General features: G+C 35.7%; 1 protein-coding gene and 1 non-coding gene across 3 annotated transcripts in view; one reads left to right on the forward strand and one right to left on the reverse strand.

Moving 5' to 3' along the window:
- Window positions 1–15,237, forward strand: part of VPS13A (vacuolar protein sorting 13 homolog A) — a 201,661-nt gene extending 186,424 nt beyond the window's left edge. The window contains exons 69-72 of one of the 2 annotated variants that reach the window (XM_032477879.1): window positions 2,486–2,571; window positions 5,065–5,188; window positions 7,505–7,579; window positions 9,421–15,237. In XM_032477879.1, the coding sequence (XP_032333770.1) occupies window positions 2,486–2,571; window positions 5,065–5,188; window positions 7,505–7,579; window positions 9,421–9,471 (336 nt within the window). In that variant the 3' untranslated portion in view covers window positions 9,472–15,237. Of the gene's footprint in view, window positions 1–2,485; window positions 2,572–5,064; window positions 5,189–7,504; window positions 7,580–9,420 lie in introns of those variants that run through there. The other variant, XR_004319289.1, reaches the window with a different exon arrangement.
- TRNAP-AGG lies at window positions 11,694–11,766 on the reverse strand. Its single transcript has one exon. It is a non-coding gene; the product is annotated as a tRNA-Pro (tRNA).
- Window positions 15,238–15,465: the final 228 nt, after the last annotated feature.

Consider the following 15,465-nt stretch of genomic DNA (forward strand, 5'->3'; position numbering starts at 1 on the left):
CTACATTGTAGCAGTGGAATTGCTGACTCAACAGATATATTGACTTGGATTTTCTTGATTATGAATTAAGTTGAAAATTATCTCCTATGTTGATTGTCAGATTTTGTTTGTATTTTGCTGAACTACCTGTTCATATCCTTTAAACAATTTCCTACAGACTTACTCATTTTCCTTCTATTCACTTATTCATATTTCTAGAATTCTGTTATGAAATTAGTTCTGAATCACTGTATTGACAGATGTTTTCCCAATTTCTTCTTTGATTTTTGTTTTCTTTCACTTTATTTCTGTTTGCTTACTGTTTTGCTGTTCATTGGTGTTTAATTTCCAAATACTTAACCAATTTTTTTTTACTTTAAGTTTTATAGACTTTGTATTTTATATTTAAGCCTTAACTTTAAGATTATTAAAATGTTATTTTTGTTTTGTTATTTTCATTTTGTATACTTAAATCAGTGATCAATGTGGAATTAATTTGGTGTAAAGAGAGAAAGAAGTAGGGCTCAAGGTTTAGCCAGCAAGTTGCCTGAAATGCCATTTATTTGATAATGCATGTTTTTGCCTAGTAATTTGAAGTGCTTTCCTGATTTTATAAATTCCTATATTTGGATGTGTAGGATTTTATAAAATCCAATGTGCGCATTTAGTCAGTTTCTGGAATCTGTATTCTTTCTATTGGTATGTCTGTATGTAACTGACACTAGTACCATACTGCTTCATGACTGCAACTTTATAAATTGTATTAATGTCTGCTAGGGTAGTTCTCATTCTCCTTTCATAAGTTACTTGATATTATCAATTTTTTTCTAGATAAATTTTAGTGTAATTTTGTCACGTCACTTCCCCCCTCCCCCAAACAAATTAACAAACACCGTCTTGGGATCATGTTGAGTGTACATCTGTAAAAATGGGATGCGGGAATTACATCTTTTATTATAATGAAATTTTATATCCAAGAATAAGACTTGGATTTCCATTTTCAAATTTTCTGTTACTCCCCTCAATAGAGCATTACAGCTTTTATCATATAAATTCTGCACATTACTTATTAAACTTATGTATAAATATTTATCTTTTTTATTAGCCTTGTAAGTAGGACTTTTTCCTTCCATTTTTCAAATTGATTATTGTGTTTATAAAATAAAGTTACTGAGTTTTGTGTACTTGGGTTTTCCAGCTACTGTCAGCTGCAAATAATTTCTACTCTTCTCCAATATTTGATGCTATTTTCTCTTAATAATATACATCTTAAAACATGACCCATTTCACCTAGTCTTTCAAATTGCATAATTTATAAATTAATAAATTATATTAATTTCTTCTGAATCTGTGGTTATATCCCTTTGTCACTTGTAATTCAAAGAATTTGAGTTTAATTGCCCTACTACAGCAAATAGTAAAGATACTGCTTCCTCAATATTATGATCTTTGAAGTTAGAAAATTCTTTCGTGCAGTTTATTTGTATGTTTTATCCTGTTGTTGCTTTTTTAAACTTTTATCTACCATAAAAGTTTATTCTGTCAGCCTTCTAAACCAACCTTATTATTGAAGTCACTTGTTAGCTTTCTTCTAAATTACATAATTTTAATCTTTTTGATATAGCCTCATGGGACACAATTTTCTGGGATCTTCATATCCTCTTTTAGAATTTCTTCAAGAGATCTACATTTTGGCTAAATTCTTGAGGAATCTTAGTTACAATTACATTGTTTGCCTTTAAAAAATAATAGTCTAGCCTGCTATGTATTTTAAATAACTAGAGTTACTAGCCAGAGTAACTCCATCCTCAGAGTAAATATTACTGAGAACAAATTTTTAAATGATAAGTCTATTTTGTTTATGTAGTTACTTTATGTTTTCTGAGACAAAGAATCATTGACGATGTAATGGGTAAACAGTGCTTCAGCAGTCTTAAAGATATATAGGCTGTTGCATAGGCTAATTAAGTCCTGGGGTTTCCTGATGTTCAGAAACATTCTGCTGCTTAATTTTGAATGAGTTGTGAGATTTGCAAAGAAAAACATGTTTGTAAGGCAGATAGGAAAATTTCAGGGAAGAGGCAATTGGGGGCTAGTAGTAATTTATGTGATGCGTGTGTTTAAATATGTGTTAGTGTTTACATGTGTTTTTGTATAGATGTGATCAAATTACTAATCTGTTTTCCAAGACAAAATGAATGTGATCATTTCATAGTAACTTCAGTAGGTTCAAATTAGACTTTGTAAGGTAACAATATCTTCTAAAAATTTAGCATTAAAGAGTGGTATAGCTGCAACTGAGTTATCTTAAATAAAGCAGCATAAAAAGGTGCTTTTAAAAAGGAAGAAGCAGTGATCTTGTGAATATTCAACTTTCTAACAATGTATTTTGGTTTAAGTGTGCTAATGATTTGCCCCCTTGACAAAGGTTTTTAGAGGATCAGTAAGGCATTACTTGAATTTGAACATGATATTAACGATTTTCTCACTCTCATTTTTTTTTTAGGTCATGGAAAATGGAAGATTTGCAAAATACAAATATTTTACCCATGTCATGATTAATAAAACAGATATGTTAATGATAACCAAAAGGTAACTTTTTCTCTCTCTCATATAATTTGATAAGGGGTTAATTGACAGCCACTCGTGAAGTAAAGCAGTTGTTCCTCACCTTTTGTTCCACACAGTCACACTCATTCCAGCTGACTGTGGTTCTGTTGCTCTACAAGCCTCATCCCTGAAACTGAGCATACATACAGATACATGCATACCATGCACAAACATAATTTTAAATATTTTAGTATTCGTTTCAGCCAATTAAATGGATACAGAAATTACCACAAAACTATCATCTCAAGGGTAGGCAGTACCAGTCCTTCCCCTTCTCGAAAAATACATAATTTCAGGTTACTTCAGAAGTCAATAGATTTCTGGTGGTATCTAACCATTAGAATACATAGAGATTCATTCACATAAGTAGGTATTCCTAGGCAGATCAGTAGTAGGCAGTAGGCAGATCAGTTTTTATGTGGATACTTCCAGCTACAGGTAAACCTCCAGATAAACCTGTAGACAGTAGAGGGGTAGGGATACATGCAAAAATACACAGTGACATAGCCTTGGTGGGACAGGTGTTTGCTGGAGTTACTAATAATGAAACTGGAGAAAAGAGTAAGCAAGTGCCATATTTGGGTAAGTTTCTGGAGAGTGGAGAGTGAAAATGTGGCTGAGGGAGAAGTTATGGCTAAATAGAAAGGAGTGCTTGATTAACCTGTGTGGTTTCATTCACTTCCAAAAAGGTGAACTTATACAAGTGTCTTGTTTCAGATTGACTATTAAATTTAGCAATCATTTTTAATGTTTTTAATCCTAATAATTTCTGAGCTTAAAGTTTATAGCACTATCTTAATTTTCTTGTTTAAAAAGTAACAGAAAGTAAGAAAACTCAGTTTTAGAAGGTATAAATGTGAAAGCCAGTATTCATTCTATCTCAGTCCCTCTTTTCCCCTCACCAGAGAGGCAACTACCTTTGTTTCTTTTGTATCCTTCTTGAAACACTCTGCCTATAAAAGCACACAGCTGCCTATATAAGCATAAACATACATACTTTAATGTTCATGGGAATCTATTAAACATACCTTTCTATACCATAATATTTTACTTAAGATTTATGTCCTAAAGAGTATTCCATGTCAGCATATGGAGATCTTTCTTAATTTGTAAATGACTGCCTAGTGTTCATTCAGAAGTAAGTACTGTAATGTACATCTAAGTTTGTTCTGAACTCTTAAGCTTACATACAGTGCTTCAACAGTCATTTTTGTTCATAGCAACTTTCAATCATGTTTTTATTAACCCTTCTTTGTATTGACTAAAGGAAGAGTGACTCATCGAGAGTTAAACAAGAGTCGGTTGCAAAGTTAATTATTTCCAAATACTGTAGCATTTTAGAGATGACTGTCTTTTTAAATGAGGCCACATAAACCTTGACAGAGTAAGTGTAGTGAGCTAGTTGTAGTGCATTGAAAGGTGATGTTTATACTCAGAATTTTCTTTCTCTCTAAATTTTGTGTTTGAAGATAAAAAAAATCTTTGAATCAGGAGAGGGAGTACGTGGTGCCTGCTATCAGATTAGCCTATCTTTGATTTTTCACATGGTTGAAGATACATTGGAGGACTAGTAGGCTTGTTCCAACAGCCCTGTAATCCGGGATTGGTGAAACGGGATCAGAGACAGAAAACTGAGATGAGAGAGAAATCTTGATTAGCTTTCTCCTTTTCCATTCTAGCCACGTGCCAGCTGTTTCTTTAATTCAGTCCCTTAACTTAAAATATATGACACTTAAAGAAGCCCTTGATTGTACCTATAATTGATGTTTCCACCAGAAAGAAGAATTGGGGAAGAAAGGCTTTTGAAGGAGGGATTAAATAGAATTATTATAGATAGCATGAATTTACATTTCTTGATTTTTCCTCAAAATGGGGGGAAAACAAGATTTTAATTTTAAAAGCTTCTATCTAATATAGGTCGTTAAGTATATTACATGGAGTCTTATTAATAAAAGCATTTTTTTCTAAAGCATTAATTATATGAAAGTTCTCCAAAATACTGCTCGATGATTGGTTCTGTACTTTTTTTCTGTTTCTTAAAAAGTTCCTTACATATTTCACTATATAAGTACTTTATATTTCTAATATAAATATGTTGTGTTATACATTTCCCACTAAGCATAGCTACAAATTTCTTTAGTTATATTTTCATTTTAATTCAGTTCAAAATATTTTCTAATTTCCCATGAGAGTCTTTGACCCATGAACTTTTTTTTAGAAGCATGATTTTAAGTAAGCACTTGGACATATTCTTATTACTTTTCAGTTACTCGTTTTCTAGTTTCATTATGATCTGAGGATATAGTTCGTATTTTAGGTCTTTTGACTTCATTAACATTTTTTATGACCCAGAATGTAGTCTCTCTTGGTGAATGTTCTGTGTGCACTTGCAAAGAATGTGTATCCTGCTATTACTGTATTATCAGACATGAGTGCTTCAGTTTTTAAAGTGGGTTCTTTTTTCCTTTTTTTGAGTGGCGTGTTGTTTGTAACAAAAGGAACGTTTGGACAGCTTACTTGTGAGTGGCAGTATACTTTTGATGAGTTTACCAAAGAACCGTTCATTATTCATGGGAGAAGATTACGCATTGAAGCAAAGGTATTTTGAATAGTTTTTTTAAAAACTTGGAACAGAAAATAAGGAACTGAAATAGTCTTTACTTTTGCAGTGTTTCTACCTCTTTTGTAGATGTTGCCTTTTCTTTGTATGGATTTCCTTTACACTTGTTGTCTTACTCAGGCTTAAAGAAAAGAAAGCTAGGCCAAGAAGAAAAAAGTGCTACTTCATGTGCTCTAAAAATTGACAACTACATCCCTGGGCCCTCATTTTATGCTCAGTGACAGGGCTGCGCCCTCCCCACTGCCGTCTAGCCAAGGCACGAAAGTGAGGTATTGGTGCAACTAAGAATCCCTAGCAGTTGCCTAAAATATTTTTCCCCGAAAGTCTCACTAAAAGACACTTGGAAATAGCCGATTGTTGATAGTTCTTTCTCTTTTTATGGATGTTACCTTCCTAGTTCAGTTACAGTCTTCTCGAAGGTAGAGACCATTTCTCACTGTGATTACTAGCAGTTAGCACAGTGCCTGATATTTGGATACTGATACACAACACAGTAAATTGCCAGTCATTTGGTAAATCAGCAGAGTCTCGATATCCGTTGTAGGTTGTGATGATTGCACGGGGTACTATAGGTGATACAAAGAAATACAAGATCATGTATTTGACCTCAAAGTATTTGACCAGATACCTATGCAGAAGGCCACTTTGACACTGGCTGTATTAATCAGAAATATATGACTCAGCCCAAGTTAGTTTTGTGCATTATTATCTTTTTTGGTTTGATTTTGAGAGATTTAATTGACTCATAAAACTGAAAAATCCAAGTCTATATCTTGTAGCTTAATTATCCTCAAATGACATTATTAGCATTTGTTCCCCCTCCCTTCCTCTCCTCCATCTTTGCTTCCCTCATCTAGGTTTTAATTTCTTCATTGCTGACTTCATTCCCAAGTAGGCTATCCTTTGGTGACACTATGGCCAGCAGAAGTTCTAGCTCCATATCATACTAGCTCAGCAGAATGAAAGCTTCTTACTGGGTCACCTTTGGTCACTTGCTTATTCTTGAACCAATCACTTTACTCAGGAGCTGGCAGGGGCCAGCTGGCCAGGTGAGGGTCATGGAATCCTAATGGTGCTACCAATAAGGAAGGGTCAGCTCTATCTGAAGTTTTTGGAGTGAGAAGGGTGGAAAAATAGTTGCCCAAAGGAGATTCAGGAAATTGTTACTGAAAGAAGGGGCATTGGACGCTAGCAGAACAACAGATTTGTTTTTCAGACAAGCCTGTAAACAGAACTGTCCCTGGGCCTGTGCTTAACTAGTGAAGACCATTTATCCCATCTTACTACTCATTCCAGAGACAGGGGGCAGCCCCTAAGTAGATTGGATATTAGTTCTTGAGGATCTTAGACCAAGTTACCCATTGAGAATTTTTCTGATTCACTCAGAAAATGAAAGGCCACGTGGCCACATAGGAAATGATGGATAGTAACAATTAGCCTGTTTTCAGCCCATATTGCATTTCTTGGCTTTTCATCTCCAAGGATAAACTTATCTCCTTGATTTCTTCCCCTTCCGCCTTTCCCTTGAGACCTTTTATCAGCAATCTTTCTTTTTTTTTAATAAAAGAATCTGATTTCTTCCAGATTCTGTATATGCATGGATATTGAATTACTTACAGAAATTGTTAGACAAGTAGAACATGCTTCCTCTGTGTCCTCACCCATGGTTAACAGAGGTCATCACATCCTCGTCCTCGAGAATCCATTCTGTTTGGCCCTCTAATGTTTAACATCCGCCATCAGACAGTTCTCCCACAAACACATCGCAGAGTACCAAAGGAGTGTAAAAACTGGAGGACCATCATAGAGGATCTATGTCCCACCCTGATTTCTTTGATTCTGAAGCTACATTCGTATTACATGACTGGTTTAAAACGTCTGAAGTTACATACATATACACAGGCACATACCCATACAACACAGATATGTATGTATATACACACAAATGTGCATATTATTTCTTAACAAAAATTATCATGAGTCCATGGCCAGATATCAAGTACTATGCGGGAAATTACCTGGAGAGGGAAAACAGTGGCACTGCTTCCAGACTTTATCTCCTTCCCATCCTCTGCATCAACCCTTTGTGGCTTTAGTAATTGAAATCTCACTTAAAACTTTCTAACTTAGATTTAGTGATAATGGATGGGTTAGAATTTAGTCATTTTTTTTTCCATTTGTGTTTGATTCTTCTTGACTCCTCGTTCTTGGCTTTTTTTTTTTTCACAGGCATTTCTTTATTATATTTCTACAACTGTAGTTCCATTTTAATGAAGCTGTTTATTCTATTCGTAGGAACGAGTGAAGTCTGTATTCCATGCCAAAGAGTTTGGAAAAATAATTAACTTCAAGACCCCAGAGGATGCTAGGGTAAATATAATGAATCTTTTATTTAAACAGATAGCAGCTTCTCATTTTAAAGCCATGTGTGTTGGACTATTCTTTAGGACAAATAAGTTGTGTTTGTTTTTATTTTTGTGTTTTGACAGTTTCAGTACGCATAAGTAGATACTATTTCTCCAGAACTATTGTTCATTAGATTGAATTCAGCAAACCTACTTGTTTTTGAAATCAAATTGCTCTTATTTTAAATCCCATAATACTTTGCCAAAAAGACAACAAACAAAAGAAATAATTTCACTCTAATGCTAATCTACCAGCTCCAGTAACAAAAGTATAATAACCTCACATTGTTGATTTCTCTACTGTATAGCTATAATGATTTTTTAAAAATTACTGTAGCCTGGCACAAGGGAAAAAAAGAGCCAAGCCCATAGTCAGAAAATTTGGATATAAGTACTGATTCAGATCCTTCTTGACTGTAGGACTTAGGGGAGGTCCGTTAACCTTGGTTTCCTCAAAATGTGAATGATGTGAACTGAAATGCATTATACGTACTCCAGGGATTACTGCAGTTATAACAATGTGCACTGTCAAGAAAAGGAAGACTGAGTTCATTATCTACCTTAGTGGTCACAACTAAGACGCTATTCCTGACACTGAATTGTACTCACTATGTTGTGAAACTTATAATAAGAACACATGGCTTCTTTACTGAACCTCTCTGTTTGTCCTGGCTGGATGTGACTACCAGTTCACTTCTCACTTTTGGATTTCAGACCAGGAACCTCTCCCACCCACGCACATACACCTTGAACCATTTAGCATGTGCTGTGTAATTTTGTACCTAGACATTGCGATACAAGGTAACACTCACATACTAACAGTAGAAAACTGAAAGGGGGACAAGTTACAAAGAGAGAGGAACAAAGTGACTGGAGCCTCGATACGCATGTTTCCTGGAACAAGGAGACAGTGGCGCACGATAATAGCGCGCCTTTCTGGCCGTCGTCTTCGTGTTGCTGAAGGACGTCACCACCAGTTCAGTTTCTCGGTAGCAAGTTTTCCATTTAATCTCTGTCACCATGTTACTTTATCCTGGAAGGTTTATTTTGAATCCTCCTGCTCTGCCAAAAACATTCAGAAAAGGTTATTGAGCCCAGTTCTCTTTCTCTAATCTTAAAGCTATCCCCACTAGGTTCTTCTTTAGGGAGAGAGCACAGATAGCTCTGCGTAAGCCTTTCATAATGGGATAAGCCCAGTATCTCCTCCGTGGCTTCTATCCGTCATACAGGCCTAATGATAATAGATGTTATTGGCAGAAAGGTTTGCATTTCATTTGCGTTTTATTCTTTCAAAATAGAAAAATATATCAGGAAAGCACCTAAAATGTTCAAGAATGTTGCTATGCTACTACCCACTGTAGATTGTATGTAATTATTCCTACTCAATCAGTAGAACCCTATATATGGAATCATGAAGGTTTGTGATAAAGAAGTGGCATAGGTCGGAAAGAATTCTGTATGGATACTTTCCACACTATGCCAGGGTTATTTGTCCAGCTGTCAAATTACCCTTCTCTCTCAGGATGGTTTATTTTGCTTTTCTTATTCTGAAGATGAACACCTAAGTCCAGAGATCTTAGAAAAACATTATCCCTACTATTAGATGCAGTGCCGTTGTCCCTGAGCTGTCTAGACCATTTGAGTGAGTGAATGACCTCTTCTGCAGAGTGAATTTAATTTTTGGCGATAGGAGTATACTCCTAACTAAACTGGAAAGACAACTTCTAGATTTTCATTCATTACATTTTGAGCTTCATTGCAAGTTTACTGAAGTTAAGTAAATGTTGCTTTATTTCTCCATGACAGTGGATCCTCAGAAAGCTAGAAGAAGCAAGGGAACCTTCCCCGAGCCTCTGACGGAGACCACTGCCTGAAGATACACAGCAATAAATAATTACAGTTTCTACCTTATACCTTCCAAAACCTGTTCAGGAAGTATAGTACAGAAGTAATTTCAAGTACTTTTTTAAAAATCAGTTAGAATCAGGTAAAACAGCTCTGTGATTAAACTATTTCAGCTCTTTGGGGATCCATTTGGTTTTCTAATTTGAATCATGCATCTGGTTAAAATTCTAATTACTTTTAAAAGAAACATTTCTTTTATGAATCTTAAATATTGGCTCCAGGTGATTCTCTGCAGTGGTGGAGAAATTACCCATATTTAGCCTAAATTTAATGGAGCTAAATTTAATGTTCTTAGTTCACATTTTAAACTTCTGTCATGCTTACTTCAAACTCTCTGAGTGATAGGTAAATGATCAAACATTGCCTCAGTGGTATCAAGGTAACTTTGGTGGTGGTTTCTTTGGAAACAAAGAAGTTCTTTTTATAGATAAATATTTTGGTATTATTTTCCTTATTTTTTTAAATAAAAGATAGGTTTGAATTATATTTGAAGTACATAGCATGACTATAAAAAATAATCTTTCTTCATTTTATATAATAGAGATTGACTAATACCTCTTCAAGCCTCATCTTAAGGGTTGAAGGAATGAATGTCATACCCCAGAAGGGAAAGTCCCTCTCAGAACTTTAAAGCCTTAGAAATACTACTTCAAGCCAACTTCATGAGATCCACTTGGTTTACCTAGGTCATGTTTTTAATAGATTGCTGACCTTAAAGGAAAATTCCTGAAGCCTTAACAATACCAACTTCCTCTTCACTGGTGGTATGAAATAAGCAATTCCTGCCATCTTAATACGCATTATGCTTCAGAACAGACAGCCCCTCTCTATACGCATGTGGGGTAAATGAATGTACCCTAAAGTCTAACCCAGTAACCTGTCCTGTTGGCAATAGATTGAGAACTTCTGGTTTGCTTTATCTGTAATTAGATATTATCATTATATCTGTCTTAAATGTATAGCTCATCAGAACAAAAATCGTGGGCTACACATTAGTGAAAAATAAGGTCATGAGGGTTTTTTTCCTTGGTTTTTGTCCAAGATCCTTGTACCTTGATATTAATGGACTTTTTCAAGTGAAGGGGAATGACTACATGATTGTGAACCATGAAGAAAATGATGCAGTGTCGTATTTAGTTATTGAATAATAGAGTATTTGATGCGTGTTGTACGTGCCACCAAGTTACTGTAAACTGTTTTTAGAATTGATGACTCTGTGTAAGTTAATGGTTGTGAAATTCTCCTGAGATTCCTCAAACCCTTGCTTTGTTTTAAAAGCTAAAATAAACAGCATGCCAGTCTGTAATTGCATTTCTTCCTGACCAAATCTTGCCACTAAATAGTATAGATTTTCCTCTAATTATAAAAACACATTGTTTATTAATAAGTTTCTTTCAGAATGTTTTTTTCTTTGCTGAATGTAAATTTAATCAGGAGGTGACAAATTTGAAGTCTCATGATAGTGCATGCCAACATGATGACCTTTGTTCAGAGTAGTATACGCATTTTCTCTGTTGCTGAGCTCATCTAATTTTGCATACATTAGAATTAAACCTTAGAGTAGAGGTTGTCAGAAAACTTTAATCAGATTATCCTCATCTGAAATGTTGCTTTCCTAGAGTTCTAGTCATTGCCGTTAGCCAAGTACCTCATTGCCTACCCCAGTTTTATGACTTTTTTCTCAAAAAAAAAAAAAAAAAAAAAAAAAAAACAGAGCCATAACTCTTTGGGTATCCCACAGTAAAGGGGAAGAGCCTGAGTGTGAGGATAGAAATTCTTTTGGCGTCTTCTGAGCCCTGCAGGAGTGGGTCTTGTACCTAGTACCCAGGCAGAGCCACTGTGCCTGTCCTCCCTGTTCCCTTACCAGTAAGAATCTAGAAATACCTTCCCTTATCCGTTCTCTACCAGTCATCTCCCCACTAACACCTCCCATCAATTCCTGTTTCTAGAGTAGAAAGACCCACAATTTCAAGAGCAGGAGTTTGTCAGTTATCTTAGAGGATTTTCTTCATTTTAAAGAACATCAGTAGGTTACTAGATAATGAGTCAGTCTTTTAAGTATGACATTTTATAATTTACAGTTATGTGATTTTGTAGTCTTTTTTTTTCTTTTCTTTTAATCTTTTGGTGGGGGGAGGTAATTAGCTTTTATTTATTTATTTATTTAGTTTTAGAGAAAGTACTGGGGATTGAACCCAGGACCTCATGCTTCCTAAGCATGCACTCTACCACTTGAGCTATACCCTCTCCCTAGTCTTTTTTTCTTGAATATTACAGAGTCCATAATCTTACGATATTTAAAAATAATCTAGCTGGAATTAATATTTAAGTACTTTTAATGGCGCCCTGCTTGAGAACTTTAAGCTTGTCTTTGTTGTTTGGTGGTTTCTGTGGGATCATGTCCTGAGTATTCTGTCCTTATCTCTTTGCATTATTTGTTAGCTGTAGCCCTGTGCCCTTCATCCTAGCACAGCATACATCCTGACCTGTGATTACGGTGTGAAGCTGAAGGCAGAGTGTCTGTTCCCTGCCAGCTCTCCTCCAGAAAACTATGATCACTAGACGTAGCAACTTTGGCTTCTTATACAAAATGAAGTTTGTGATTTCTTCACATTTACAAAATACTCTGAATCAAAGGGAACGTGCGCTTACTTCTCCAGTGGCTTCCCTATTACTGTATATATGTTGGCTGCCTCTTCCCTAGTGTTAGCAAGACCTTGGGATTTTCCGCAAGATTATTTGAGTACAGCTGAGTTTTTTTCTGGTCCCTGAATCATCATTACTAGTTGTAATCATTCCTAGTCCTTCCCTGGCCCAGTCTTCTCCATAATCCTAATCTGTTTCAGAACTATCCTGTGGCCTTCAAATAAGAAAATTTTCTCAAACTTATAGTATCATTTCTATCATAATTATCTCTCTCATTTTTTTCCAATGGTAGTAGCAGTAATATTACCCCAGTGAATATATATGCACCTAGCTCATCTCTTAGAAATATCCTGCAAAGTAGTATCCTATTCTTGTCTGGTAACAAATAAACACTCTGTTCAGTGCTGAATTTTCTGAATCTTACTCAGTCATCAGTTACCAGTTTTAGTTGATACTTCAGGCCAAGCTAAGGCCCCTGTATTAAAAAGATTGGGACAAGGTACAGAGTTAGTTTGCCTGTAGCAACTGAAAGTGTGTGCCAAATACACTGAAGGTGGAAGTAGCTGTTTGGAAATGGGTGTTTTCATGCCTCCGCCATCACAAGTCAGAGAAATCTGTTTGGCATCCCAGGGCCATTGCTTTTTACCTTTTCTCAAGATCAGCCAGAAACCTCAAGGACGTTGTTTTCAAACTGTAGGTTTTAATCCGTTAGAGGGCCATGAAATCGGTTCAAGACCAGCATATTTTTAAAATGGAATAGGAAACAAGAAAGCATTGCATGTAACAAGGTTGAATATTGTTTGTTTGAAATATTGCTTGTTAAATACTCTATATACTGTGTATACTGGGTCACAATATAAAATGTTACTTCTTACTGTGAATTGTAGTTTAGCGGGGAGCGGGGGATACTTTGAAAGCCACTGCTGGAGAAGGCATGTACCAGCCAGTGATTGTTGGAACAATCTGGATGGTGTTAAGCCTTACCTTAACTTAGAAAGGAGCAGCAAATCCACAGCTCAGGGAGCCTTTAGACTGTGAGCACTTTTTCTTTTGAGTGAAAAGATAGAATAGCTCTTGTTTTGGAAATGTTTTCCTTTCCTAGTGTGTATCAGATACACTTACATGCCTGTATATTTGCCCCACTAGATAGCAGTGGTCTAGAATAAAACACAGAAAATGTTATCTCCACAGACAGCACCCCCAGAAGACCATAGGATATCGTTTAACTGAATGTATTTCCACCTCTCTCCCTCTAAGCATTTTACTAAGATTGGGAACCGAAGTTCTCCTTTTACGTAAATTGCATTGTCCATCTACCTTCTGTCTGATTCACCTTACAGGTGGCCAGAGGCCCTTAAAAATGGGGAGCTTACACACAATTTTTTAGGGCCAAAATACTCATTCTTTGGAAGGTGCTAAACAAATGCCAGTGCTGTTTAGCTGAAAATAATTTGACTTCCTACTTTCTGTAAGATTCAGGTAGAAAATACAGGTAACCTGCATTCTTTCTGCAAGATTCAATGCAAAACGTATTCAGTCTGGTTTTCCTTGGTGCTGTCCAGTTTCACTGATAGCTCCTTTGCATACTCTAAACAAGGACCATCCACTCTCCTGCCCAATTCTTTGAAATATACTTTTAAAATTATACCTTACTGCTAATGCTATACCTGATCAAGACAGCATTGATTGGTAAAAAATTTTAGGATTCTTTTAATCTGTATTTTTAATCATTGCCCTTACATCAGGGCAGACTTTTTCTTATACTTCTTTGCTTTCTGCCACAATTGGTGTAGAGTAGAACTTGCTACGGGGCTATTCTAAAGGGCCAGCCCAAGGATTGAGAAGACTCTGGATCCTACTCTGTTATAGACCTCCTTCATGTTTCTTTAATTGAACCCGTTTTTACTTTATTTCCTCTTTTGTAAAATAGTTCCATGTCATATTTTTTAAAAGTTTTACTTTAGAATTACAGATCAGTTCTTTTTTAAAAGCATTATGGTATTTTCCAAAAAATTGATAATTTTGGTTACCCAATGAGCTGTGTAAGATATGTAACTTCAGATTTTATAGGTTGATACGAGTATATCTTTAAAGTTTTTATTTATACAAATACAAATTCATTTGTGTTATAGTTGAGCACCTACTATATAGAGCACCTACAGATATAGATATCTGTCAACCTGAAAATCCATGTCACTGAGCACCATTCACATTCATTTGGTATTGCTCTGATACCTTAATAATGCGGTCCTTCTAATGAAGTCCTTGTAACAAGCAACCCTGTGAGAGTAGTATAATAAGTCTAATGACCCCAAGTGTGCTTAAAATAGATCATGTTTGAAAACCCCCAGCATTTCTTCTTAGGCCACCATACCACCAGCGTTCCATTGGCCACGCAAAGTTCCCAGTTTGGGAGCTGAAAAACATGCAAGTAAAAATGTAGACTACATTGAAATGTTCTCGATGTCAAGTGATTTTATACCCACTCACAGACCATTAGGAATTGGATCTGGGGCTTGTTACAAGATCAGATTGTTGTAGACTTTTTTAAATGATCATCTCTGTGTGTGATTATGTGTATTACATATAAAAATGAATTTTTCAGGGAATGTGCACTTTAAAAATATTTTCCTTACTAATTTTTGTATTGACTAAAAAGTCTGTACTTCTGTGGAATGCTTATTCTTTAGTAAAAATATGGTTGTTGATGGTGATATTTTTTTAAATGTCTATTTCTGCATCACTGCATTATGTCCTTCATTTTTGTGTTCCTTATACTTACGTGGGCTCCTGACCCAGTCTCCTGTTATATAGTCTCTGACTTGGTTTTATGGATTCTGATAAGATAATTTATAAACACAAGCATTTACATAGTGAGGTTCTTCCTCTTGAAATTAACCTTAGTCTTTTTCTCCCCTGAAAATTGGTTGGCTATGCTTACCAATGACTTTTTTTCCAAATAAGAATTTCTTACTATTGGTAGAATTGGATTGCTTGGTCAGATGACTGCGCAGCTTAACTACGTGTAACTTTTTCAAATAAACTGAGTCAAATAAATATTTCTGATCTCTAGCCTGCCTGTGTTTTTACTTATTGGATAGAACTAGAAACGTTGCCCATAAGCCTTCTGTTGCCTGTGTCAACTCTGCCCTCTTCGGGGCTTGAATAAAGGTGGATAACTAATGTTGCCCGAGGTTCTGGTTTTGCAGTCAGAGCTGCCAGCAGTCAAGCACAGCATGATCAGCGCTGACCGAGAGCTTGAGTGGTAGTACCTGGTGAATTCTTGGGCACTGAGACTGT

Source organism: Camelus ferus, chromosome 4 (genome assembly GCF_009834535.1).
Source record: "Camelus ferus isolate YT-003-E chromosome 4, BCGSAC_Cfer_1.0, whole genome shotgun sequence".
Classification (NCBI taxonomy): Eukaryota; Metazoa; Chordata; class Mammalia; order Artiodactyla; family Camelidae; genus Camelus; species Camelus ferus.